General features: G+C 45.9%; 1 protein-coding gene across 2 annotated transcripts in view; it reads left to right on the forward strand.

The window, feature by feature from the left end:
* Window positions 1-304: 304 nt before the first annotated feature.
* TMEM184B (transmembrane protein 184B) overlaps window positions 305-27,329 on the forward strand; it is a 31,729-nt gene continuing 4,704 nt past the window's right edge. Inside the window, exons 1-8 of one of the 2 annotated variants that reach the window (XM_082491678.1) lie at window positions 305-444; window positions 14,401-14,661; window positions 17,137-17,302; window positions 20,767-20,857; window positions 21,395-21,470; window positions 24,598-24,689; window positions 24,984-25,153; window positions 26,363-26,557. In XM_082491678.1, the coding sequence (XP_082347804.1) occupies window positions 14,461-14,661; window positions 17,137-17,302; window positions 20,767-20,857; window positions 21,395-21,470; window positions 24,598-24,689; window positions 24,984-25,153; window positions 26,363-26,557 (991 nt within the window). In that variant the 5' untranslated portion in view covers window positions 305-444; window positions 14,401-14,460. Of the gene's footprint in view, window positions 445-7,994; window positions 8,103-14,400; window positions 14,662-17,136; window positions 17,303-20,766; window positions 20,858-21,394; window positions 21,471-24,597; window positions 24,690-24,983; window positions 25,154-26,362; window positions 26,558-27,329 lie in introns of those variants that run through there. The other variant, XM_082491679.1, reaches the window with a different exon arrangement.

Consider the following 27,329-nt stretch of genomic DNA (forward strand, 5'->3'; position numbering starts at 1 on the left):
TTTTTCTTTTTTTACCTTGAAAAATCCATTGTCCATTGTACGGCTTTGGTTTCCAAGCCCTATACCTGTGTTTTTCCTCGGAGTTTTGGGGAGAAGAGCCCTGCTATAGAGGTGGAAACCTGCCGGGGGCGGGGGGGGAGGGGGCGTGCGGCCCCTTTAAGAGCCGGGAGGTTACGTCACCCTATTCTCCCGCCGCCCCGCCTCCCGCCCGCCCGCGCGGCGCGGCGCGGCGCGGGGAGTGGGCGGGGCGTACCGTGGCGTGCCGTGCGCAGGCGCCGAGGGCCGGGCTGGGCCCGGCGTCGCCATGGGCTCCTGAGGCCCTCAGCGCCCCCGCGCCGGTGCCGGCGCCCGCGGGGCAGCGGGGCAGGGCCCGACCCGACCCCTCCTCACCCCAACGGGCTGGGCCGAGCCGAGCCGAGCCGAGCCCCGCTCGCCCGCCGGGAGGTAAGAGGTGGTGGGGGTAGGGTGGCCGCGGCGCCGGGGCCGGCTGTAGTGGGCGCGGGGCGGGCTTGAGGGGCCACGCTGGGAGTGCTCAGTGAGGCCCCCGCAAATTCACTCACCTTTTCCCCCGCAACTCCCCGAGGTGGCCGCGACCACCGCCTCCCCTCACACCTCCCCACTCCCCTACCCCGATTCCTCCTCCTGTTCCCCGGCGTGGCCCCCGCGATCCCCCGGTGCGGCCCCCCCCTCCTCCCCCCCCCTCCCCCCCCCCCGCAGCCCTGTGCCTCCCCCGCCCTCCTCGGTGCCGCCCCCTCTGCCCTCCTCCCCGTTCTCCCGTGCAACCCGCTTACCCTATTCCCCCCGTGTGCCCCTCCATCCCTTCTCTGCGCCCCCCCTTCCTATTCCCCCCTTCACGCACCCCTACAGCGTGGCCCCTACAGCCTCCCCCTGCCTCCACACCCACCCACGCATATTCCCCCTGCGTGGCCTCCATACCCCCCCTCCCCCCACGCTTCCCTGCAAGCTCTCTGTGCAGCCCCCACAATCCCCCCACCCCCTGATGCAGCCCACACAATCCCCCCCAAATCACCCTGCTGCAGCCCACCCAATCTCCCCACGCATGCACACGTGTTTCCCCCCTCCCCGCCCCTGTACTATCGTGCTGCTCAGTGGCATTGGGTGGGTGTCACTGTTTGCAAGTGTGTGTTTGTCCCCATGCGGGCTGGGAGCACAGTAGACCCCCAGCAAGAGTGGTGGGCACCAGGCTTGTGTTTGCTGTGTTTCCCCTGGTCTGGGTGGGATGGACTGCCAGGCACTGTGTGTAGGTGTGTGTGCTGATGTGGTAGGTGTGTGAGAAGGCTGTCGCTGTGCCTTTGTGCTCCTCTGTTGCAGGTGGGTTATGATCAGTCTTGTTTGGATGCTCACAGTGGCTTGACATTTCAGTTGCTCCGTGAGGGCTAATTCAGTCTTGGCGACTGCAACATGTAGTGGAAGGAGGGCTTTGGGAGAGTGTGTGCGTGACTGGGCTCTGATGAATTGTGATCCAGGAAAGGGGCTGGAGTGGTTTCAGGGACAGCTCTATGAAAGCTGCCTGGAACACCATGAAGCTGTCAAGAGTGGGAGGAGGAGGAGTGGGAAATCTAGAGGAAATACTGAAGATGGTTCCTCCTTACAGAAAGTTTGAAACTGTTCTTGCCACGTAAGGAGCTTCAACAGGAGTAATTATGGAAGACATAGACAGGCTTCCCCAGAGAGAAAACTGTTTGCCTTGGTTGAAGAGAAAAATAGAAGTCATTGATCAATAATAGCGGGAAGGCTAACAGGATGAATAGAAATGTCTGTTTCCTATCCTGCAAGAAAAAGACAACAATCGATGGAAAATGTAGTAAAGCATACATCCCACTAACAAGGACTTGGCTTTTTTAACACGATAGTTAACTGTTCCATTGAACTGTGTTGCTGGAAGATACCCTTGAGTCTAAGAGCTTAGCAGCCTCCCTAAAAGGGACCAGAGATTTCTCTAGAAATGTTCATGTTATTTGGGTTTCTAATACTAAAGTTTTGTATTTGTGTGGTACTTCTGAAAAAAAAAAAAACAACACAAACCAAAACCAAAACAAAAAACAAACTCTTCACACTTTTAGGATGTTGGCTAAGTACTAAACAATAGGGCTTTAGGCAGAGCTTTTCTTATGGTGAAGGTATTCCACAAAGGCCTACTTCATGCTTTTTTTCACCATTGTCCCCAAGAAAATGGGCTTCGAATCAGCTCTGGTCTAGTGAAGCAGTTTTTAGTCCTTAATACCATCATTGTTATGGTTGTGCTGTAAACCTTAAGTGGCATGTATGCAGCAGGTGGCTATCTCTGCATCTGGAGCAGAAGTGATTCGGTCTTGCTGTAAAATGATTGGGAAGACCTTGCTACTGAAGTCAGTGTTTCTAACCAGTTTGGTGGTGTGGGAAGATGTTCTTCTTTGTGTTCTGCCCAGGTCTCTGCAATCAGTTCAGAGTGCTGAATTGGTTGTGTTTTGGAAATGTGAGGCAAGGGGAAGAACACCGCCCAGTCACTCGTGCATCTCTTGTGCTTTTGTTTGTCTGTCTCCTTAGGACACGTGGCAGTTAGAAGGGGAAGGTTCTTAGAGGTGCATAAGCTGGTCAGAGAATAAAGTTCAGCGTGACTAGCTGGTTTGGTGTAACGAAAGCATTCTGAGCTGGCTGATTTCTAACGATTTGACAAAATCCAGCTAGAAATCTGCCTTGTTCTCTGTCAGCTTGTTTGCCTGTTAGCCGGTAGCAAGCTGGGAGATGAGATTTTGCGGTTTGCAGTTGTGGGATTAGGTTTCTTTTCTTCTCATGCATAAAGGAGGGATGGGTTGTTGGTGTGTTTTTTTTTTTTTTTTTTTTTTTTTTCCCCAATTCATAATTAAAATAACTTTTAAAACACCTTCCCCCCCCCCCCAAAAAAAGAAAAAAGTCAGTCCATTTCTCTATCCAATTCTACTGCTGAGTTAATTAAATCATCTAATAATAATCTTTTGACTTAAGACAACAACCTTTTAAGTATCATGTGATGGAACTTATGCTTCATCCCTCCTCCCCTCCTGTTTTGGGTCTGCGTTTAATTGGCTTATGTTTGCAGGGAGGGAGATGAGCTCTTGCCTACTTCTAGCAGAAGTGTCTGTTTTACTTTCCAGCAGCTCAAAGGATATCTGAGCTCTTGCAGCAATGGCTGGTGAGAGCAGTGAGCTCCTCGGGAGATGTTTGTTATTTGGTCCTAGCTGTTTCAAGAACCCAGTGTTGCATTGTTCAAAGTACTGAAGGTTGAGGTAAAGTACAAAATTGCAAATCAGACTTGTTGATTCTGAAGGACTGCTGCTGTGACTAGTTTTCACAGGGTTTTCAGGCTAAAATTGAGAAAACCAAGGTTATAAAGTAGCGGTGAATGTACAGGTTGCGCTGGCTGCAGAATCAGGAGAATAGTACAGCCTCGGAGAGAAGTTGCACTTAACCTTTGTACAGTAGAGCTTTCCTAGTACACAACTGCTGCTAGCTATCTGCGTAACAAAGCTGCTGTGTGTTTTTGAACAGCCAGAGCTGGGGGCAGAAGCTTTCTACTGTTTTAGAGCTTGTGATTGATTGCACTCGTCAAGGCCCTGGAAAATGGAGGTGTTGTAGAGAATGGTGTGGTGCTTGGGTTTTGTGTGCTGATGTACCCATCTGTTCTCTTGAAGCGGTGTGTGAGTTGTATGCTGTTCTCACTTCTTCCCAAACTCTTTGGGGTTTGCTTTCTTGTGGTGGAAGAGTGGTTTCCTGCCAAGACATCACGCCCTACCAGGAAGCTTGGGACTCTGAAAGTGGTTTGACACTGTGATAAGATGGATTAAAACACTTTGCTAAAATAACTGTAAAATACGATAGTGCTTGGACTGGAAACTTCCCTTTGAAAAGGCTTTTGGTGTTTGTTTTTTTTTTTTTCTTTTTCTTTTTTCTTTTTCTTTATGGACTACTTTGAGAGAGAGCAACTGGACTTGTTTTCAGAACAGCAATTCCCCAGGAAGGTTTTGGAGGTGAAATTCTGCCAGCTGAAGCAGTGAGCTTCAGCCACCCTCCAGGAGTGGGAGGCCTCAGACTCTTCCTCTGGGAGGAGACAGGGGACTGGAGTACTTATAGCCAGGTTCTCTCTAGTTTTTAAAAATCAGCTCAGCCTCTCTGGGGTTTTTGTTTGTGACGGTGTACATAAAATGTCTGGGAAGGGCACAGAGCAAACTGTATCCAGGGAAAATGCAGTGTATAGGCAAGCTGCTGGGGAAATATTCTGTGTCTGGGTGTGACCAGGTCTTTATAGCCTCTGAGGGGCACAATTTGCAGGAAACCTGAAGAGGGAAAGAACTTACATGCTCTACCTGCAGCATTGAATGTCCTTTAACCCATAGAGTACCTGGATATTTTCCTTCCCACCTTCAAGTCTGTCTCTGGATTGAAAGGATGGGAATACCGCTATTATTTTCTGACAGTTACAGTGCCTGGGAGTCTGATGATACTGAAAGGATCAGCTGTTTGAGGATGTTGTGGAATGGAGAATGACCAAGAGCATAAAGAGATGGTGTCACGGCCTCAGATTTTTTTTGTGTCTAACCCAAAAGCAGTCCTCTCTGCCTGGGTATGTTGTACATCTTGGCTCTGGTTGACTCTGTGACAAAAAGGTAAAAAAAGGTCAGCAAAGAAAATGACTGCAACACGTTACCTAGTGCATCAGGGAGGCTTTGAGAAGGAGATGAGAGGAAGCTGACCTTGCTAGTGCACTCTTCCCTCCCCAGGCTGTGGAATATGACATGGATGCTGTTGGAGGCTGCTGAGCTGGTTGTTTGGGAGCCTGTAGTTGCCTGGTCATCTCCAGCACAGATACAGCCCAGGGAGCAGTAACATAAGTAGCTGTGCCTTTGTCCAGGTTACTTAAAATGAACCTAGACAAGCCAGTCACCTGAAGAGGCAGATTAGAAGAGAGATGTGATGATGGCTCATCACATCTTGTCTCCTTGTTGCCAGTTTTGCTAGGAAGATGTGGTTAGAGGAGGGTGAAGCTATTTGCAGCTGATTGTCCCATGAGAGCTGGGAGTGATCTCTCTCCTCCTCCTCCAAACTCCTCTGACTTTCATATTTTTTTTCTCTTTCCAATGGCTTTGTGATCACACTGATTTTGCAGCAGAATTTTAAGCCACAAGTTATTATTATAACAATTATATAAATTCCCGTTTAGTCAACTTTATCCAACTGGTAATTTAATCTTACTGTGTCTGGAAAAGTTGGGCTGAAGTTTTGTCTTTAAGCACACAAGTATCCCAGGTGGATACTTGCTGTGCCTCATTCTGTGCGGAGAAAATGCATTGTTCTTGCTGACTTCTGGGATAGAGACGGGGATTTGGTCTCACTGCTCTGGTGAGACCCCACCTGGAGTACTGTGTCCAGCTTTGGAGTCCTCGGTAAAAGAATGATGTGGACCTGTTGGAGTGGGTCCAGAGGAGGGCCATGAAGATGATCAGAGGGCTGGAGAACCTCTCCTATGAAGACAGGCTGAGAGAGTTGGGGTGGTTTACTCTGGAGAAGAGAAGGTTCCAGGAAGCCCTTATAGCAGCCTTCCAGTATCTGAAGGGTGTCTACAGGAAAGCTGGAGAGGGACTTCTTACAAGGTCGTGTAGTGAAAGGACGAGGGGGAATGGCTTCAAACTGGAAGAAGGTAGATTTAGATTAGATATCAGCAAGAAATTTTTCACTCTGAGGGTAGTGAGGCACTGGAACAAGTTGCCCAGAGAAGTTGTGGATGCCCCATCCCTGGAAGTGTTCAAGATCGGGCTGGATGGGGCTTTGAGCAACCCGGTCTAGTGGGAGGTGCCCCTGCCCATGGCAGGGAGGTTTGGAACTAGATGATCTTTAAGGTCCCTTCCAACTCTAACCATTTTGTGATTTCAGAATCACCTCAAACTCTGTTTTAGTAGCTGTTGGCATCCGTCAGCTTCTAACAGTATTTGCAACTTCTCTGCAAACCTCTGTGGTCAGTTTCAGTGCTGAGTCAGGAAAGGTTGAGCAGCTTCTAGCCACTCTTGTGGCATAAGTAGCCTTCAGAAGAGGATGCTGGGCAACGTTTTCCCTTCTGATGCTGTCTCTACTTGCTGTGCTTTAGCCAGCAAGGGTGGGAATGGTTTCCTGACCCAGGCATTGCTCTCTGCCTGTGAGCTTCCAGAGGTAACTTCTGTAAGGGAAGTGCTGTGTCTGGGTTCATTCTTTAACTAGTAAAGCTGTAAGGCTGATGTATCTAGGGCTTGGGCTTGGCATTTTTGGGTGGGGAGGAACTATGGTCTCCCAGGAGTGCAGGAATACAAAGCTCCTAATTCTGCTTTTAGAAGTCTGCATCTGTAGGTTTTTTATTTTTCTTGATGGAGTAGCAGGGCAGGAGAGAAGTGTGGAGGGGGCAATGTTGAACAGGAGTAATGAAATTAGGAATCAGTGATTTTGGGGAATTAACAAGAAGGGTGTATGTGTCTTACGTCCAGAGTTTAAAAAAAAAAAAGGGGGCAAAAAAAGCAGCTCACAAACAAAAATAAGCAGATCAGATGTTATTTTAGCGATAACAGAATGGCTTCACAGAGAGTGGCTTTGGGTGCTTTGTTGAGAATCACTTTTACTTCTGCAGCGCTCATTGCTCTTACATATTTGCATCAGAGAATGATTGCTGGGGAAGTCGGATGTACCATCTCCCTCATATGCATCGCTGCACAGTTACCTAGGCTTGTGATAAGATGTCTGGCTTCTTCCAGCACATTTACTTGATAAATTTAAGTATGGATCTGATCTGATAGATTCTGTACATTATATTCTGTGGGGAAAAGTATGCTCCAGTACATGTGTGACTGCCATCAGTTCAATAGCTTTCGATCCTGCTGTAGAGTTTGACTTCTGATTCTTAGAGTAACTGTATACCCAGTGGCAACTTTAAAACTGTTGTCTCCTCTTTTGGTTTGCACTTGGAGGTGGGGAAGGATGAATTCAAGTGGTGGTAGAATAAGTTCTTATTTGACCTTGTTCTTCAGAATTTGGAAAATGAAATGCGAACTTCCTCTGTCATGCAGGACACAAGTGTTTACAGCACATCCTTTCTCTTGTTGTCTCTTTCCCCTCTGCCAGCTGCAGAATATCTTTGTAGTCTTTCTGTGTTTCTCTCCTGAGAGCAGAGAGCTTGACTGGTTCATGTGGAGTGGGGCTACTGGGAATATGGGAAAGGGGTACACTGCATGGCCCAAGTGTGCCTGATCCTACTCTCGAAGGAGAGGTTGGAAGGTTGGTGAACATCCTTTCTCCTCCTCTTCCTCCCCCTTTCTCTTTTTTCCCTGTCCCCTTCCAAAAAAGGGACTGGATGTTGGATGTTGACCTATCACAATGTGGGTCAGTCCACAAAAAAAAAAAAAAGGAGGAGGAGGATGGGGGAGGAGGGCTGTGTGAGTACAGCGAGACAACAGAAATTAATAGAGCAGAAAAAAACTCTGGAAAGAAGAGCGCACGGCTCAGGGTAAAAGGGTTTTATTGTTGATTCTGAGTTTTTAAATGGGTGCATGGGGAGGGGAAGCTGCTCTCTCTTTGGCTGACTGTGTGTGGATTACCAAAATGGGTGGGGGCTGGGTGAGCTGTAAGTGGAGAAGATTTTTGTGGTATTCTCAGAGTTTGATTTCCTTAAAACAAGAAAAGAAATTGCATGGCCTTGTTGAAGGTTAAATTGTTTGTGTGTGCGGTATGCTCTTATGTGTACACAGGTATCGGATAATCTCTTGAATATGGCTTAGTGGGTGTGTGCCTTGCCCTGTGGTTTGGTCCTCCTCAGTGCCGGACTCCTCTACCTTCTGCTTCTGAGGCTAATGGTCTTCCTGCTCTGCTTGTGCTGGCGCTACTGATTTTATGTCCCAGTGACGTTTTTCTCGTTTCACTGACTGTACTGACAGCTGTTCTGAAAATTGCGACCAGGCAAAATCTTTTCAGCTTTCAGACTGCTTACACCTCTGGAGAAATAACATTACAAAGAACTGCATTTGGATCCAAATTTGTTGCGTGAAGAGAGAAGTGCATTAAACTCATATGAAGCACAGTAACAGTAGATTCAATCACTGCATGTTTTTGTAAGTCTTGTCTAATGCCCGTCTAATAGCTGAGCACGGTATTGCTCACATGTGTTTGGAGTTATGTGTGTGTGTCTGTGTATGAAGTGCATGTTGTGGGGTGACTTTCACTGACTTGACATTAAGAAAGCTTTGCCCAGCATGAATAGTAAAACGTAAATGAGTTGCTCTAGTAAAAATTGCATGCCAGGTCACATATTTAACTCACAGATTGTTTTGGGAGTGCTACTGGAGAGCTTAAAAATGCACCGTTGGGACCTTTTCATGTCTCATAGCTAAGTAAACTAGATGCTACCCCAGAGAGCAAAAGCAATTTAAGAAGTAATAAATTTAAAAGCGTTTGATTTTTCTCTTATTGCTCTCACTGGTTTGAGCTGCACCAGTGACTCTCTTACTGTATAGAATTATGTTATTTTGTCCTGACTCTCTACCTCCTCCTTTTCCTACCTTTTGCCAGATCAACTGGTGGTGCCATGCCTTTGGGGGTTGAAAAGACTTTAAATCAATTATGAATTTGCAATATATACCTAGCACAATGGAAAGGGCTGATCCCAGTTGGCAATTCTAGGCGTTCTTATAATTAAAATAGTCTAAAATAAACCTTGAACCATTTTGTCATGTGTTCTTGTACTTCTTGTAAGTCTAGGGGACATTCTGAAAACCATAAAGCTCCTGCTTTCACTAATGTAAAGCTCTGTCCTGTACTGTATTAGATCCAGAAAATTCAGACTTTAAATCACCTACCATATGGCACTTCTGCATTGGTCTTTTTGGGTCCAGAATGTAGATAATTTAATGGAGAAACTCTTGGAGGAATAAAAAGTTTGAGGGTAGTGGAAGATGATTTTGTGGTATCTTAACAAAGTTCAGCATGGTGGATATTTGAAACTACGGTAAGTGTGGAGTAGGTTTTAAGGAGGAGCAATTTCTTGCCTTGTAGCTTTCCAGGAGAACCTTGCAGCCAGGTCGAGCATGTTTTGTTGGATCGTATCTTGTACAGCAGAAGGAGGCTTAGCTGTTAAGACTCTTTCATGGGATAGCTTTGTGCATCATTCTTTGCTCTCTCAGCAGTTTAGAAATTAAATTCTTTTAGCCTTGGAGGAGATGATCTATTTTAAAAACACAGATTGTGTTTGCAGATGGCAGAGAAGAATGGCTTCAGAGTCATGTCATTCGGGGTTCTTTTCCTACCAACATCAGGGGAAAGTGATCGCCAGCAGCACAGCGGAGCGGGTCTTGCTTAGAGCAGGCAGCCCACTCCTCCTTTTCTAGACTCTGTGATTGAATATGTGTTCAGAAGTACCCCTAAGAACTGAAGGACCAAGTTTGAACATTTCTTCCCTCCTCTTACACGGCTTTTGTTGCATCAGAAATGGAGTTTACGTATTTGTTTGTTTATCTTTGTGTAGAAATAGCTCTTCCTCGGTGGTAACATTTTCCATGCCTTTACGCAAGCCAAAAATGAAGCTTTTTGTTTTCACTTGTGCCACATCCCTTCTGTTTACTGTTCTGAGTTTATTTTTGGTGAAAGAAGCTGCCATGTTAATGTTAGAGACAGAAGGCCCCTGTCTCCAAAAGATACAAGAATGGCAATCTGCTCCTGATCGAGAATTATTGTACTGCTATTTTTCTGTGGATGCAGGCCTGGCGGACGCATCCCCGCTAGCTTTACATTGGTATGGTGTCTGTAACTGAACCAGTCCGCATGCTGGTTGGAGCCCCTTCCCTACCAAGAATCTCGGTAACAGTGTTTTGCATTTCTAGGTTTTTATCAGGATAGTTCATAGAACCATAGAATGGTTTGGGTTGGAAGGGACCTTAAAGATCATCTGGTTCCAGCTGCCCTGCCATGGGCAAGGGCACCTTCCACTAGACCAGGTTGCTCAAAACCCCATCCAGCCTGGCCTTGAACACCTCCAGGGGTGGGGCATTCACAACTTCTCTGGGCAGATGTCTTGATTTCAACAGCACATGCTTTACTTTATTTTCTTTTCTTCTCCTTGCATTGAGAGCAGACCTTAATGCTCCTAAAGTGCTTTCAGAAGATCTGTTAGGTAAGTTTAAGCTGGTACTAGGTTGGTGTTTAAAGCTAATGCCCTAGCAGTACAAGGTCCTGTCTTGCTCTAATGTGCATAACTTGTAATGGCATTTGGGCAGGAACACATAGCAGCTCATTGGGAATGGGGGTGTCATCTCTACATTCCACATTTGGGGTTATTGGGTATAGACGTCACAGACCTAAGCGCTGCCTGAAGCTCATGTAGCCCACATACAGGAATCGTACCAGCTGATCCAAGTTTCCTGTGGTCATCCTGAAATACACTGAAGCCTGCATCCAAAAGCCCTGTGTGTTTACCCAGATGTACTTTTCTGTAGGCTTGTTTCCAGTTTCCAAAGTTTGGTGCTTTTCCTGGCTATCTGTTCTGGTCCTGTTTGGGATGTGCTATATTGCAGGTTACCTCCGGGGGGAGCAAGGTAGTCGATTGGAGATGGGCAAAGCTTCAAGGGTGAAACTTAGAAGTATTGAAATGTTTTCCTTTGATATATTTAGGAGAGCCCTCCAGAGAAGGAGAATGAATGTGCAAGTAACTTTACTCTCCCTTGAAGTGGAAGCAATGAAGTGGCGGTGAAAGAGATGGGGGGAGGAAACAGGATATGGCAGGAGAGTAAGGAACTCTTCAAAATTTGTTATATATATGTGTTAGGCTAGTTTGGTTTGTATTGCATTAGTAATTTAGGTTTCTAAGTGCCCCTAATTTGCCATATGGTAATGTCAAGTGCCTTGGTACCTCGCAGTGCTGGGAACTGTATGGGCAGAGAACAAAAAGATGGTTGTCCCAAGGAGTTAAAATGTGCAAGACAACAGAGAAATGTAGCCAGATGGGAGGAGTACAGAGAAAAGAGATTGCAGCAAGTAGCCTAACTGCTGTCAGGCTGTTGCACAGCTGGAGTGGCAAAATGGGAGAATGGAGAAAATCGAGGTGAATATGAAATAGCTTTGTGGCTGTTGGAAAGGACTTTTTTTGTCAGGCATGAGAGGAAGCAGGAAGGCGTCTGTTGCGTCATTGCCATGGGCTGTGATGGAGGTAGGTGTCCAAGAAACAAATATCAAAACATGTTCACTGCGTCAGGTAAGAGGGAAGCTGCTTAACTGGGGTGCTCGATCTGTAGCTTGTCAAGGCAGCGTGTTTGCTGTGATGTGGTCCCAGGCACCACCTTTGCTGGAAGCCTTTTCTAATGATGTGCTGGGCTTGTGTCCCCTTGCACAGTGGGGAAGAGGCATCTTGGAAACAGGGCTAATTAAGAGAGTTGCCATAGCCTGTTCTCTTGACACTCTTTTTAACAAGGCAAAAGAGGAGATGGCAGACTCTGAGCTGGTGGTAGTGAACGAGCTGAAATCCACTCAGCTGGTTAAGGCTCCAATCATTCATGCTATTATCTGTTTCTGAAACAGAGTACAGAATTGCTCTTACAGCTTCCGTTTCTTGCATACAGTAGTCTTTCATAATAGCTTTGTTCACTGCTTATACCTGTCACTGTAGCAATGGTGTATGGGACTTCAGGAGATTAGAAGGCATAATTTGGAAGGTATTTGTTAATTTCACAGATTCACAGTGTTCCTTGGTATTTCACTAGCAAGGAGAATGAACTGCAAGCTGATGCTTATAACCAATAAAAAGTATCAGCTGATAAAAAAGCTGCCCTCAGGGACAATCCTGTGGAATAGGGGGTTTCTCATGGGTGAGGTGGATTGGGGCTTGGGGGAGAAGTGGGGCCCTGGTCGAGAAAGTGTGTATGTTGTCTTTCAGAACACAGTGCTGGAAAGAGTTAGTTATTTCGATGACTGTGTGAATTAAAGGGGATTAGGTGAAGAATGATGCATAATCATGTAATTAATGACAGTTGATGTGTAATCACAAGGGGGCAGTGTTAAGATTACATATACAACTTGAACTTGTAAGTGTCCTTGCTTCTGAATACGTAACCCTTGTCACGTCAAAATGCTTGTTGATCACTTTTTGCTGTTTCAGCTCCTTTTAAAACGAGTGCAGAAGAGCAGAGGAATTAACTTTCAGATCTTCAGTTCTGCTGATGTTACCGGCTCTGCATTTGGGTCTGTGCTGTTGGTGCCGTTTCGATTAGCTGGAGCATGGAGCTTCAGAACCTGTCCCTCCTGCCACTGGTGTTGTGCAGTAGAGGTCCTCTCCCCCATGAACTTTAGGAAGGGCTTAGCAGCTTCCTCTCTTGCATAGCTCCCAAAGTGCACTGGGATGTGCAGGATCGCAGCTGGCTGGACTTTATTTAGAGCTAGGTTAGCCACAGGTGCATCGGCTCTGATTTAATTTTAGATGTGCTGTTTGTGAGCTTAAGGGAAGCACTCTCAGCACTGTGAGTTGTTTCAGAAGTCACTTGGGTAGAAACCCCTTTCTTCTCAAAGCAATAAAAACCTTGCTACTTTGTGACATCTCCATCTGGTCTTCATGTCTCCAAATTTTTAGATATAGTATAGATGTGTGTGTGTATGCTTTGAAACTCAAAACTTAACAGTTATAGTTCCTGTACTGATCAGGACTGGAAAGGAATTGCCCTTCAGTACGTGCAGTTATGGAAAGCTCAGTAACTTAGAACAGGAGTATTTTGGAAACAGAACGACTGGAAAGAATGAAGAAAAGCCAAGTTTGGCAATTATTTTGTAAATTAAACCCTAACAGTTGTGCAGCTCCCTCTATAGTAAGATAATACCAGCTTAAACAAACCTGGATATTTCCCAGGATTTGTACTTGTTCTCCTTCCCCTGTGGAAGAAAGCAGAAATGAAGTGGAATGTGGTGTAAGTAACATTAGAGTGCCACACACTGCTGGGGCAAGTAGGTGGTTTGGAAAAGCATATGCTGGAGGGGGCCATTTGCACACCTTAGCCTGCATGTGGAAATGGTTTGCTCCTGGTCTTGTGCTTTTACTGGGTGTCTGTTCCCCAATTTGTGCTGTGGCTTCAGGTGAAGCAAGGCTGGGGCAGTTCATCTCCAGACGTATGTTCTCTTTCGTGTTCTGCTGTGACCTGTCAGTAAATGACAGACATGTCCTTCCCTGCTGCAGCTGTAAACTGTGGCCATGGATCGTTTGCCTTTCTGAAGTCCTTTCCATCTGCTGATTTTAAAGGCCTGTGTAAGAGCGGCATTTTGCGCTTTTACAGAAAGGGAGGGTATCCCAAAAACTATTAAGAGGCAATATTATGCTCTTCCCCTTGATAACCATGTCATTAGTACAACTGCATCAGAAGCAGCTCTTCTAGTGGATAGAACCAGTGGCTACCTGCTTGTGATCTTGGTTTAAGTGGATTATCTTCCTCCAATCCATAGGTCACATTAGAGTCTGCTTACAACCACATTGAAAATATAACTGCTTTAGATCTTAGACCTTCAAGAATTTCTTCCATTGAAAGAAAATAGCTTTTCATCCAGGAAATGACAAGGGGTCATGCTGCTTTGAAGTCTTGCATATCGTTGTGTTCTGGGTCTGTTTTCATGGGTCAACTGGCTTTTAAAAGCCAATCAGGTTAAATTCACATCATATAGAAAACAATGCTAAGTTAGTAGAATTGATCACAGGCTGGCTAAGCGTGCCATGCCATATGATATTTGCTTAAAGCATCGCTTTCGTGCTCTTCTTTCTAGCAAGGAGAGCTTTCAGTGCATATGCTTCCAATGGAAGTACTTTGTGCTGAGTGTGGTTTTCAAAATGGCAGTGGGAGAGGTGGACATGGCTTGCTGGAGGAATAGGGATGCTCTTCTTTCCCTCTTGCTGCGCAGTGATATTTGTGGTGTGTGTTCTTGTTGCCTGCTGCTGCTTGTTCTGCTGCCTTCCAGATGAAACCATAAGACTAAGACTCTGGCTTTTCAGGACAAGGCAGAATAGCCAGTGCTTTTGTGGAGAGTAGAGCTGTTAAGTATGCCCGTTGTCTTCCAGTATGGATGATTTAGATATTTCCTTCTGATCTCAGGTGAATGCCATATTCATCTTGTTCCTAAATATCTTTATCGCAGAAGGGTGGTGACAATGGCAGTGGCAGTGTTCCATGATCTCGGGGAGGCTGTGTTGTGAGTGGTAGAGAGGTTCCTGAGTACCACATGATTTGTTGTATCACGAGGGGTGGCAGTGGCAGACTTATCCAGGTCCTGTTCGTAAAGCATGTGAGCAGCCTGGTGAAAGGCATGTGAGAGATGCAAAGTACTGTTACTGTTATGCTCCAGAGTCCTTTCAGCTGGGTTCAATTGCTTTTTGGTTCTCTTCCTTGACAGGTCTTGGCTCGTGGGCAGCTCTCTAGCAATCCCCACTGGAACCTCACACCAAAAGGCACCATGATAGTGATGACTGACGTCACTGCAGCCCCCAGATTGGGGTCAACTGCCACCACTCCAGCTGTGGCTCCCAACTTCTCCTGGATGCCAGAGGACGGCAGCCCCACAGCTGTGGAGCAGCCAATATTCCTCATGACCACAGCTGCTCAGGCCATCTCAGGTTTTTTTGTATGGACAGCTTTGCTCATCACCTGCCATCAGGTAAAACCCTGTCACTCATACTTCTTATCTTTTTCTTTTCCCCATATGGAGGAACAAATGATACCCTGGCACATATCTGCCAGATACCGCTGTGTGATGAGGGTTTGCAGACTCTGGAGTGGTACCAGGATCTCTTCTTTAGGGTCTAATGTATTATCTGTGCTGATCAAGGTGACAACTTTTATATGAAGGCCTTTTTCTGCCCAGGTTCAGACCGTTTCCATAGTGTGAATGGAGAGGAAGCAAACTGTTTAAAACTAGCAGGTGTAAAATATTTGGCCATCTCTTGAGTGTTTGCAGAAAGGTGTGTTATCTCAAGCCATCCTTTCCCAGGTCTTGTAGCTGAATCTAGCCCTTTTGTTATTGTGTCAGCTGTTAGCTAAATGATCGTGGTCATCTGTTGTTTGACATACCTCCTTTGATCTCCTGTGCCAGTGGATTCCACAGGCTGAACTCCGCTGCGGAAAGGAGTAGCAGGAAATGTTTTATTTTAATTTTTCTCCCCTCCCCTCTTTCTGAGGCAGGTGTCCTGGGGGCCAGAACAAGTCAAACCCTGCATCCTGTTCTGTACCTCTTTCACACGGTTGTCGTGTGAACTGAAAAACACAGTGGGGAAACGCAAGCCCTGTTATTTATCAACCTGTATTTTGTCAACCTGTTGGTCCATAGATTCCAGAGTGATGACTAGGATCTAGAAAACTACAGCCTATTGATGGAGTACAGGGGCTAGTGAAGTTCAAAAATGGATTAGTCACTGATGAATAAGAGTAACACCTGCAGTTTCACCAGCTTGGGTAACAATTACAAGTGCCATGGATCCTCCTGTTTCAGAACACAAATTGATTGCCTACTGAGGGTAGAAAGAAATCTTTCCTCTGCAGTATAGCATTGCATGCTTAGGTGTTAATGCCCTTCTCTGAAAAAAACAACGGAGGTCAGTGCCCGAGCCACAGTGTTGATTGAAACGTGCTGTTGTCCTGTTACAAGGCAGCAGTTCCTGTGCTGTCGTAGGCGCATGGATCGCAGGGCTCTTGTGACATCCCAAGGGCAAAGCTTAGAGTCATCTGAACTCCAGTGTCAGCTGTTCCTGTGGAGGGTGAGGTGTGTCACTGGGATTGTCACAAGGCAAAAATATCCCTAAAGTTTGTCAGTTTATTTTCAACCTGTTCTCCTCAGGAAATGAGGCTTTTGTAAGCTCCTTGTGGGATAGGGAGAGAAAACAAGTATTTTGAGCCCTTCAGTTGATTTTGGCCAGATCTCGCCAAGAGGCTAGGAGAGATCAGCAACAGACAGCTGCGGAGAGACAAACCCCTCTCCCCTATGAGGGAAAGGCAAGAGCATTGATGTATGCTTTTTTAGATCTTGAAGAATCCTCACAGCACCCCCAAGTGCAGGGTGAAACTTCAGACAAATGCTTGTGCCTCTTCAGTCAGCAAAATCAGTGAGTTGTGAGGCATGTATGTAATAACGTAGCTCTTATTAATCCCAGCATTTGGGGCAGCAGCTTGATGACGATTGCCCTACAGTGGCCTTGCCTTTGGAGAACGTGCCCTCTGCTGACTCCATGGCTGACGGCGTGTATCCGCAACTCATGCTGAAGCTCTGGCTGTGTTATTAGGCCATTGCAGGAGTGGTGTTCATCTTCAGCGTAGGCTTGTGGTCAATACCCTTCCCAGGAGGTGGGTATTCTGTGAAAAATCATTTTAGGTGTGGGATTTAATGATGGCTAACAAACTGCGAGCGGTGGGAGTGGATAGGGTGGGGACATTGCAGTCCTCTCAGCTGGTGACCTAGCATGTGTGCAGACAGTCAGACAAAACGAGCAGGGTGGCTGCGTGGTTCCTTTGAGCATGGTGCATGAGCTCGGTGCTCACTTGGTGGCTGATGCTTTGTGGCTGTGCTGTCACTGATGTGCAGAATGGCACTTTTTGAGCAGGCGGGCTGTGGCTTATCAGCTCTTGGCAGCACTGTGAAAGGCTCTCTTGGGTTGTTTCAGGTGAAAGTCTTGTAAGCATCCAAAACTGCCAAGAGTGAGAGTGTTTACAATGAGCGTGCGCTTAAGTGTATGCTTCCCTCTTTAGAGAAAAGCATTATCGTGAATCTTAGGTACTTAAGATGGAATAGCAGCAATATGGGATTGATAATTAGAAGAAAAAGTATGAACAAAATATGGGCAAGATGGTGGTGATAATAACAGTAAATTCCCTATGAGAAACTAGATTAGAAAAACCTTCCACTTCCTTTTCTTCCTCCTTCCCACTCTCTGCAAACTAAGGGACGCCGTATCAATGCCATGTGATAAGTGATTTTTTTTTTTTTTTTTTTTAATGTTCATCATCTTGAGTTTTGTGGAGGCAATCAAGAGATGATTTGCTGAGTTTGTTTTTCCTGGTAGTCCAGTTGACTCTTCAGTTCCACTTTCTCCTCCCTATTGCATATACCACTAATCCTGGTTTCCCCTGTCCATCCTCTCAGATCTACATGCATCTTCGCTGCTATAGCTGCCCAAATGAACAGCGCTACATTGTTCGGATCCTCTTCATTGTGCCCATTTACGCCTTTGACTCGTGGCTCAGTCTCCTGTTCTTCACCAATGACCAGTACTATGTTTACTTTGGCACAGTGCGGGACTGCTATGAAGGTAAGGAGGGGACAGACAAAAAATGGGGGAGGGTGGGAAGTCTCTGCCCTGAGAGAACTTTTGTTTCTGGTTGGGAGCATGGAGAAAGCATCACTGTCACCTACTGAGACAAAGTTTTACAGTATGCCTTGCTGGGTGACCGTGGCTCGCTCAGTGACTGAAAATCACAGAATCATAAATCACAGAATCATGGGATGGTTTGGGTCAGGAAGGACCTTTAAACATCATCTAGTGCAATGCCCCTGCCATGGATGGGGACATCTTTTTACTGTCACGTTGCTTAAAGCCCTGTCCAACCTGAGCTTCTCCATCACTGGCCTCTAAGCATGACAAGATGTGTTGAGCCTTCTGTCCAGTGTTCTGTAGAGTTTCTTATTTTCTTGGGTCCTTTGCTTCAGGAAGGTGTAAAGCCAAAAATCTGATTGCAGCTGTCTGTTTAAAGTGAGGTATCAGTTGGCTCCCGCTTCTTGGAACAGCACTTACTCAGCAGCCAGACGCTTGCTTTGTCCTATGTACCTGGCGCAGTTTGTTAGCAACGTATTCTTCTGATCCCATCACTGGTGTGATCACACAGGGTAGCACAGCCACCACGTGCTGGTGTTGGTGAAGTGTAAAGTGCTTTGGAGTCCTGCAGGAGACAGGGTGCCATATTCAGGATGAGTTACCAGTTGTGCCATTTTCGGTTATCTGCTGCAGATGTTGCCACTAACATTTTATGTGAGGGAAACAGTTACTTTCCGATAAATGCTCTCTAAACTTCCCTCCTGGTCTCATCCAGAAAGGAGCCTTCTATCCATCCAGCAGGAGAAACTGCGCTCTAGCAGTGTATTTTTGAGGACAGTTTATTGCCATACCCTCATTAAATCATAACTCGCTGGTGCAGTTGTTTTGGTGAGATCTGCATTGCAGAGAGGTGCCCCTGGCCATGTGAACAAGTTAATCAGCTGAAGAGACCAGCAGGCCCTTCTTTACATCCAAATAACAATGACAGTGTTCTAAGATGCAGCAGCAGATGGCAAACGCGTGCACGTGATTCAGAAGGCATCTTTGTTTGGGCCTGTTTTTTTTTCTTCCCTCCTTCCCCACCCTGCGTCCGTGTGTAGGTCTAGCAGGAAGCCTGCTGCTCTGCAAAACTCCTCTCCTAGCAACAGCCAGTATCCCTCTGCCTCACTTGCTCGGGGAGTTTGCAAACATCCAAGTATCTGCTCAGGATGCAGCCCATGCTTCGGGGTTCACCTCAGCACGTTGGGCTATGGGAAAAGACTACAGGTAGAAGTGAAAGCACCTTCAGTCAGCGAGTTCTCTCCCTCACTTTTCTGGGAACTGCTTTGAAACAGCCTTTTTGTTCTCTGCCTTCCCTTGCTGTCCACCATATAATTTCATTTTTGGGAAGGTATTAGGTTGCAAGATGGGGGGAGCTCTGTTAGGGAACGGGGAGAAGACCCTCTTAATAAATTTTGAAAACTGTCTTTGGTCATTTATTGGCTGCATTTCATAGTATGTGATTAGGATGAACATATTTTGGCGTTCCTCTTTCATGTGATTCTGCTTCTGTATAAACCTGGGTGGCAGTAATGCTGACACAAGTAGATTTTTTTGTTGTTGTTGTTTTTGTTATGTTGATGTCATGAGCACCATCTGATGAATGTGGATCAGGAATGGGAGGAGAGTTCTTTTGCTGGTGTGGTGAGCTTTGATAGTTAGCACTTGTTTCTTTTGGGGATGGAGGGGCAGATATTTCTCCCTCCTTTTTTTTTTTTTTTTTTTTTTCCTTTTTTCTGTCTTCCTCTGATGTCATCTCTTCTCTAGTGCTTGTGGAATGGGCAGCTGGTATTGTAATGACCACATCAGAGGGCAGGGGTCACTGGAGGACAATAGGAAAAGCTCAGCTTTTCTTCCTTTGGGTGCTGGGAGCTGTCAGCTAAGTTGCAGGAAAACTGCAGGCAAAAGGGGTTATTTAAATAAGTTTTCCATGGTTGGTGTTTTCTCTCCCAATTAAAGCTTTAGCAAAATCATTGCTGTGTGAACATACCTAACATTGTTCAATAACAAGGATTACAGATGGAATAACAATATCCCAATTACATACATAGAAACAGGTATGCCACTGGCTTTTATGTGCTGTGGCATTCTTGCCAGCTAGGCACACCTACAAGCCATAAATATAATGTTTTCAGACTATGAGCGTTTTGGGGAGCATTGTGTACCTCTTTGCCAGGGCATAGTTTAGATGCTTGTAGAAGAATTAGAGTTGATGTCTGTCTCTGACTTTAGAACTTCATCCACGTGGGAAAATTGACCTCAGGTCTAATAACTGGATGCTTGGTGAGGTCAGCTTCTCAGCACTGTGTGTTATTAGGCTTTTGTTCTTGTTTCAAAGTTCCTTGAGACTTCTGTTTCCATCCCAAGTTATTTTCTCTTTATTATATGTCAATGCTGGGGGCCAAAACCAAGATTTGGGTGTTGGCATTCCAAGGAATGTCCATGTACAGACTAACATAGAAACATTGAAAGAAGGGTCACCTTGGTTGCCCCAAGGCTCTGTGTGGCAAACTTAGGAGTATAGTCCTTGCCCTAAAAATCTCACCACTGTATAAGGGTCCAACAGCGATTACAACAACTCGAGAGAGTAGCAGACAGCGCACGTACAGGCTTACTCTGTGCACAATTAAGTGGGTTTGGATCCCATGAAAAGGAAATACATCTATAGTTATGATGAGAGCCTTCCCCACACTGTCTTCACCTCAGTTTATATATATCAGCAAATTGACACTTGAAGAGAATTTAAATGGGGCAGAGTATTAGCGGTCAGTCTGAGAAGACTCTTCCTCATCTGTACCAGGTTGCTAAGGAAGGCAGAAAAAAGGTGGTCCAAGGAGAAGGCTCTTCAGTACAGAAGAAGTTTCAGCTTTCTGAGGAAATGAAGCACAGAGCCTGTTTTTCAAAAATCTCCACCAGACATGAAAACAGAATTTCACTGATGGGTTAAAGCCCTCTGTTTCTCCAACTCTTATGTCTGTAGTCTGGTTACCTCAGGGAGAGAAACTGTTCATCACCTAATAGGTTATATACAGGAGATAAGATATGGTTGATGGATCAGAGATAACTTTTCCAAATTATTTAGTACCAGTGTAATGTCCTGGAATAATGCACAGGAACCCTGTAAAGAACGGCATCTTACAGGTGCCAAGTAAAACAGAGACTGACCGCAGTTTTAAATGGTCCTGTGACCCTTTTGGCATGAGTCATGGAAATGGCCTGGGACTTTGGCCAAACTCCAGTTCAGATAGTCTTGTGAGTGCTGAGGTAGGATGATAAATGCAGTGAATATAAACTGGAGTGCTTTGAGGGGAAAGATGCTGCATAAGCAGTCCATGCTCATGTTCGGTCTGTTGCCTGTACTCTTGGTCCTTCCACCTGTTTTGAAGTTGGTTGTCATTTTACTCTGATTAATGTCTTTGCAGCCTTTGTAATATACAACTTTCTCAGCCTCTGCTATGAGTACTTGGGAGGGGAGAGCTCCATCATGTCTGAGATCAGAGGGAAACCAATTGAGTAAGTATTTAATTGTGCTTAAAGCATGACACTATCCTCCTTCTGTGCCCATCTACCATGCCTCTATCCCTACCCTGAAAAACTGTGTCAGGTGGCAAATGTCTACTGGGGCTGGGCAGCATGGATGGTGATGATTTACCAGTACCCTTCTCTGAGACACATTAGGCTGATTGCATACTCTTAGGCAAGCTGGACTGATTCATATCGTTTCTGGACACCTTCCTACTCCTTTATTTCTTTTCTTATTCCCTTCTCCTCCTTTAAATCTTTTCTGTCTTCAGTTGGTTGCGTGTGCTTCCTCTAGGATATGTGTTTCTCCCCATAATATTCAGTTTAAAAAAAAAAAATGGAGTGTGGAGTCAGGATGTTGTTTTAAACATGTCTCAGAAAGTCAATATGGCTGTAACTGTAATCATGGTTGGAGAAAGCACCAGTCTTACAATTTTGCTACAGAGAGGTAGACAAAGAGGGTAGGAATCTTGCACTCTAGCCCAAATCTTGCTTCTGAACCCTGTCATCTTGTGTTGGCTCTTTCAGGTCCAGCTGTGTATATGGGACTTGCTGCCTGTGGGGAAAGACCTATTCGATTGGATTCCTGAGGTTCTGCAAACAGGTATAGGCTGGAGGAACTGTGCCATCCTCTAGAAATGAATGAAGTGTGTATGGGTGGCAATGGTGCCTTTTGCTGCTGAACTTCTGAGATGAGCACTCCTTTGAAGGGTTTTATAATATCGTTTTGAGAGGCCTGTAGACTGCTGAGAAGAGAGGGTGTTTTGAGGTTGGTTGGTTCATTTGTTTTGAACGATCTTAACATTTTCTACTTGACCCTGCATCAGGAAGGCCTTAGCAAAAGACCCCGTTTATCTCTTGGATCTGATGTTAGCCCTGGGAAGAAATTCTGATTTCTTCTTCCCTTTCTGGATTGCAGAGGTCCCAACTTTAAGAAATTGATGGCTATGTTGTGTTGCAGACACCCCACAGTTGTGTAACAGCCTCCTGAATTCCCAGTGCTGCTGTTGTGGTTTGGAGTTGAGGAGGGGGTGGGGGTTAAGCATGACACAACACTTTGTAGGAGGAACCAAGTATTGCTCACCATGTGTGTCTGTCTGTGCTGAATTGGGTATGTTGAGGGTGGGAGGGAATGGGGGAGATCTAAACCTTGATATAGCCCTTGTCTGCTCATCCCAGGTCAGTCACCTCTGGCTGCCATGAAACAGCAGGTGATTTTTCAAGGCTTTGCTCACTTGCTGAAATGAGCACATGAGGTTTCTCTGGAGACAGCATGAAGCAGGTCTGGTTCTTTGGAAGGGTTCAGTTCACTGTAATTCCAGTCACTGGGTCTAGATATCTGCCCTGGCTTCTCCTCCACATCATGCCCCATCTTCTGTGTTTTAGCAATATGCAGGAACATCAAAGGTACAATGCAGCCTCATAGTAATATCCAGTGTTAATCTCTGCAGCACAATTGGCCTTTTTCAAAGGACCACATCTTTCTTTTCTCTCTTCTGTTTGCCTCTGTTGCACGTTCTTTCCTCATGGCTTTCCTGTTTTCTTCCCTGATACTTTATTTTCTAAGCTGCTTCCAGTATGCTGCTTCACCTGTTTTTCTTGGGCTTCATTTGTACACCCCATGTTTGATTCGAAGTGTTATCTATTCTTTTTGCTCCTAATGTTAACTTTTGCCTCTTAAATATGTCATAAGTGAACGTAACATGCATCAAGGCAAATGAGTGCTGGAGAAATAATTTCCCTTAGACCTCTTGTTTCTCATGTCCCACAGCCTCTGGCAGTTATTGCCACATGAATTGTACCTGGCTGAGTTTGGAAAGTTTTTCACAACAATGAAGACTAGAAGCACTTTTAGGGGGTGGGGGCAGATTCTGCCTGCTTCCACTAATCCTCAGCTCACTTGGTAACTCAGGCTTAGGTGGATATTTTGCTTGTGCTTTGCTGCTGTCTGGCAGCAATTCTTCTAGCCTGCCCTTCTCAAACTGCTAACTCTGCTGTGTGGAGGCTGTGAGGGAGTTGTCTTGCAAAGGGATGTTTAAGTACTTACGTCCTTCTTGGCTCGAGCTTAAATGTTGTCTTGGTGAGAAATCTTCGGCACCAAGACTCACTTTCTAGTACTTCTAGACTTCCAGGATTGACGAGGAAGACCTTTCAAGGCATATTCCTGTGTAGGCTGGTGCAGAGGGGCAACAGAGCAGATCTCGGAGCTGATCTGTGCAGTATCCACCATCGTAGTGATCAGGAAGAGGAATGTGCTGGAAGGAGTATATTGCCCATTTTATCCTTGCTGTCAGCATCTTCAGCACTCCTGTTGCCTCCCACCATCACCTGCCCATTTTGTTCTCTTTCCAGTCCCTTTCATTCTGAAGGAATGGTGTTATAACCATTCCTTCTTTCCGTCTTCACCCCCACCCCAAGCTGTTCTCTGGCAGGTGCCTGCGGTGTGTCAGTCTGCCTGCGTTGCTTGCAGCCCTCCAGTGGTCAGGTGGTGTGCTGGTGGCTGCGGTGTAAACTCTGAACAGCTTGTTGCCTTAAAGATGTCTTGATCAAGATTCTTTGCTGGCTCTGTGTCTGGTGACCCTCACAGATCAGTCACACGTCATCCATGTGCTTCCCGTATGCTGTAGTGTCTTCTAGGGAAGCAACTAAAAATAGGACATGGTGGATTGGATTGCAGGGAAATGGTTAAAACATCCCCAGATTGGAAGGAGGGGAAGCTCAGAGGACAGAGTTGTTTACCAATTAGTGTGACCTTTTCCAGTTCACATATTTACAGTGACTCACTAACTGGCATGTGCTGGGATTTTTAATCTCCTTGAAGTCTTATGACCACTAACAAATTGCATCGTATCCAAAGCAATTATTCCTGTTTGGTTTACCTTCTTTCCAAACGCAGCCCTCCCCATGTGTGCGCAGGTCAGCACCTGCCCGGGCTCTTCTAGCCTCCTTCAGGGAGACACCGGTGACATTTTTAGGGTCACAACCCTCCATTCTCTTAGGACCTTGAAGTTCAACATCTTCAGAAAGGTGAAGACTGCTGTGACTTTGAGAGAGGAGTTGTCCCAAAAGAAGTAGTGATTTATACTGGCAGAATGGATAGAGTTGATCCCAAGTGCCACGGAGCCTTTGGGGAGATTCAGTAAAGGTCGTGTGGCTGACAACAGAATAGTTTTTAATTTCTGTCTGGCAACACACATCGCTGTGTGTACAAAATGCCTTAATATGGTGGCAGTTGTCAAAATTCCTCCTCGGAGAGCTGGGTTCCCCTCCTATCCAGGGGACCTTCTTGCCTAGCTTATGGCAACTATGGATTGGAGTCCCTTCCCCAACATCCCTTTGTTAAACTTGCTGTGTTCATATCATAGCACACTGTGGGATTTTTTGTTTTTCATGCTGTTACCGTGCATAAATGTGCTGCAGCACAATCTATGAAAAACAGCCTTGGAAGAGAGCAGCCGAGCAGCTTCTACAAGGAATCTACAGAGAGGGTTTTTGTCCCATTCTTGACAGTTAGATAGCACACGTACTTCTTTTGAATCTTCTTTACGTCCTTTGGGTGCTGCAGTCCTCAAGCACAATCAATTAGCAAGTGATGGGGTCAGACTCCTTGTTGGGGATGGATTGTGTTGCCTTGCTGAGTCGTCCCGGTGGACACGCCATCATGGTGCTATTTTGGGAACTTGGCCTCTTGCACTGCCTGCCTTCTCATTCCCCCTCTCTCATTCCTGTAGGCCACCCTGCAGTTCTGTGTGGTGAAGCCCCTCATGGCGATCAGCACAGTCATACTTCAGGCCTTCGGCAAGTACCAGGATGGTGACTTTGAGTAAGTTTGTTCATCTAGCTTGCAACCCTTGGCTGCCCCTTCTCTGTCCAGCTGTGCTTATGGTCCGTGTGTGTGCTGGGCCATGGGAGAAGACAGGGGAACAACTGAATATGCACCTGAGAAAAGAGGGCAGGGGAAAGCCTGTTGGTTTCAGGATTTTTCTACCTCAGTTTCAGGGAGGGAATGGGGACAGGGAGGCAGGAAGGAAATGGAATCTTAGAACTGCCCAGTGACAGCGGCAAGGGGAAAAGATCATGCTGAAATTTCAGGCATTCATATATATTCTCTTTTCAGTGTAACCAGTGGCTACCTCTACGTGACGATCATCTACAACATCTCTGTCAGCCTGGCATTGTATGCACTCTTCCTTTTCTACTTCGCCACACGTGAGCTGCTCAGTCCCTATAGCCCAGTCCTCAAATTCTTCATGGTGAAGTCTGTCATCTTCTTGTCCTTCTGGCAAGGTGAGCTGTTTTTTGTGCCTACCAAGGGAAGGGAAGAGCTCTCTGCAGAGGCTCAGATGCTAGACTTGATAGAGCAGATGCTGATTAATAGCCAGAATGTCTTTCTGTATTATTATTATTATATTTGTTTTATAGTCTTTCATTGCTTTTATCTGGGAAACCTGTTTTGCTCATTTTAATCTTTGTTTCTATGTTCCCGAATCCTCACTATCCGTGTGCATGTGCATGTGCATATCTGCCTGGCAAAATCAGCTGTTTGGATGAAGAGTCCTTTGCATTCCTGGAACAATCATAAAGCACAAGCTGCCAACATTTTATCTGCATGCTGCCATTTTATTGATTAAAGTGGCACATCTAAAATTTTTTAATACTTTTTTTAGTGCTCTATATATAAAATTATAATGGTATGTCTGTGATTCATGTGAAGCAGCAAGCTGGCTGAATGCAGTGTGTTCTGCCACAGAACCACCACCGAGCGGAAGGACATTCAGAATATGTACACATGATGCAGAGGCACATTCAGAAAGCTGAAATTCCACCTAAGCTTAGTGCTTCTTACTAATTGGCTCTAAGCATTTCCCTGTTCAATGCCCTACTTAGGTTTACTGAGTTGCATTTCAAAGACTAACTGAGTAGGAACTTAGGTGGAATTTAGGCTGTTGGGGTATGACCCATCCTCCCTGTCTACAAACAAACTAATAAGCTGTCTGGTTTATCATCTTGAGCCATGTGGTCACACGCTTTCTGCCCTCTCTGGAATTCTTCAGCCACCTGGCTATGGACAGGGAGAAACATCTTTCATGCAACGGTGTGTCAAAACCACTTTATGCTTAAATGGAAAGCTCTGTTACTTCAATTTTTGCTCTGGCTGGTGGAAATGCTGAGATCACAGAAGTGCTTACAGAAATATCTGATTGCTTCTTACCCCTTTGGACTTAAGTCCTGCAGCAGATAGTTCAGCAGATTACCTGTCAGTTGAGAGTACAAGAGGGGCAGTGTTTGAACATTCTTTGCTTAAACACATTTGTCTAATTTATTCCTCCTTTCTCTGTTATATGGGTGAGTGCAGGTGGGAGTATCTAGCCTGCTCTGTTTGTAGCTCCTGTGTTAAATGGGTTTGCATCTAGGACATATGGCTATTTCCATTCCTTACAGTTAGTATGCAATCATGTTTTCTGCACATTTACATGAGCTTTTTGCTTTGGTTAGGGATGCTGTTGGCCATCTTGGAGAAGTGTGGTGCCATCCCCAAAATCCACTCTGCCAACGTGTCTGTGGGTGAAGGCACAGTAGCTGCTGGGTATCAGGACTTCATCATTTGCGTGGAGATGTTCTTTGCAGCCATTGCCCTACGCCATGCCTTCACATACAAGGTGTATGTGGACAAGAGACTTGATGCCCAAGGTAGGAAATATGCCAGTGCATATGGCTTGTCTATTTGGTAGTGAGACTGGGTGGAGACTGGTCCCTCTGGCAGCCAACACACTGATATGGCTCCCAACCTGAATACTTGGAAAACATCACATCCCCTCCTCCGTGGTGTCTGAACAGATTCATTGTGCAACGGCTCTGCAGGGCAGAAACCTTGCCTGAATTGCATTGTTCCCTTTTCAGTTCCCCAGTATGCCACCCACGACAGCTTGTTGCAGACCTGAGGGCTGCAAGAAGTTGCATCCTTTTGGTAGAGTGGGTTTGTCCTTCTTCCTGTCTCCCCAAAGGGGAACTCCATTGCTCCAGATTGTGCAACAGACTGAAGGCAGGAGGGACACAGCCTGAAACAGGCTCTGTTTTGAATCTGGCTCAGGAAGATGAGGCTGTGCTTTGGCAATATGTTTGGCTTGGAGGAGGATGATCTTCCTGTAATGACTTTGTAAGGGCTGGGCTGCTAGAAGTCTTATTGTGGGGAAGAGGGAGATGGATGTTATCTCTGGGAAAAGGAGTATTCTTGTGCCCAGTGTATGCAAATACATTCAGTGTTCTCCAAATAAAAGGGATCCTTCCTGCTGGGGGGAGTCTGTGCTGAGGTGTGGGAAGACAGCAGCCCTTGGGCAGTGTTTGTGTAGGTGATCCCTCCGTCCCAACCAGCCCCAGAAGTTTTGGAAGGACAATGGCCGCAGCTGGGGGAGATGAGATCTGTGGGTGATGAAAGGGTAAACTGCTGGACAGTACAGTGGGG

Source organism: Vanellus vanellus (assembly GCF_965231255.1).
Source record: "Vanellus vanellus genome assembly, chromosome: 1".
Taxonomy (NCBI): domain Eukaryota; kingdom Metazoa; phylum Chordata; class Aves; order Charadriiformes; family Charadriidae; genus Vanellus; species Vanellus vanellus.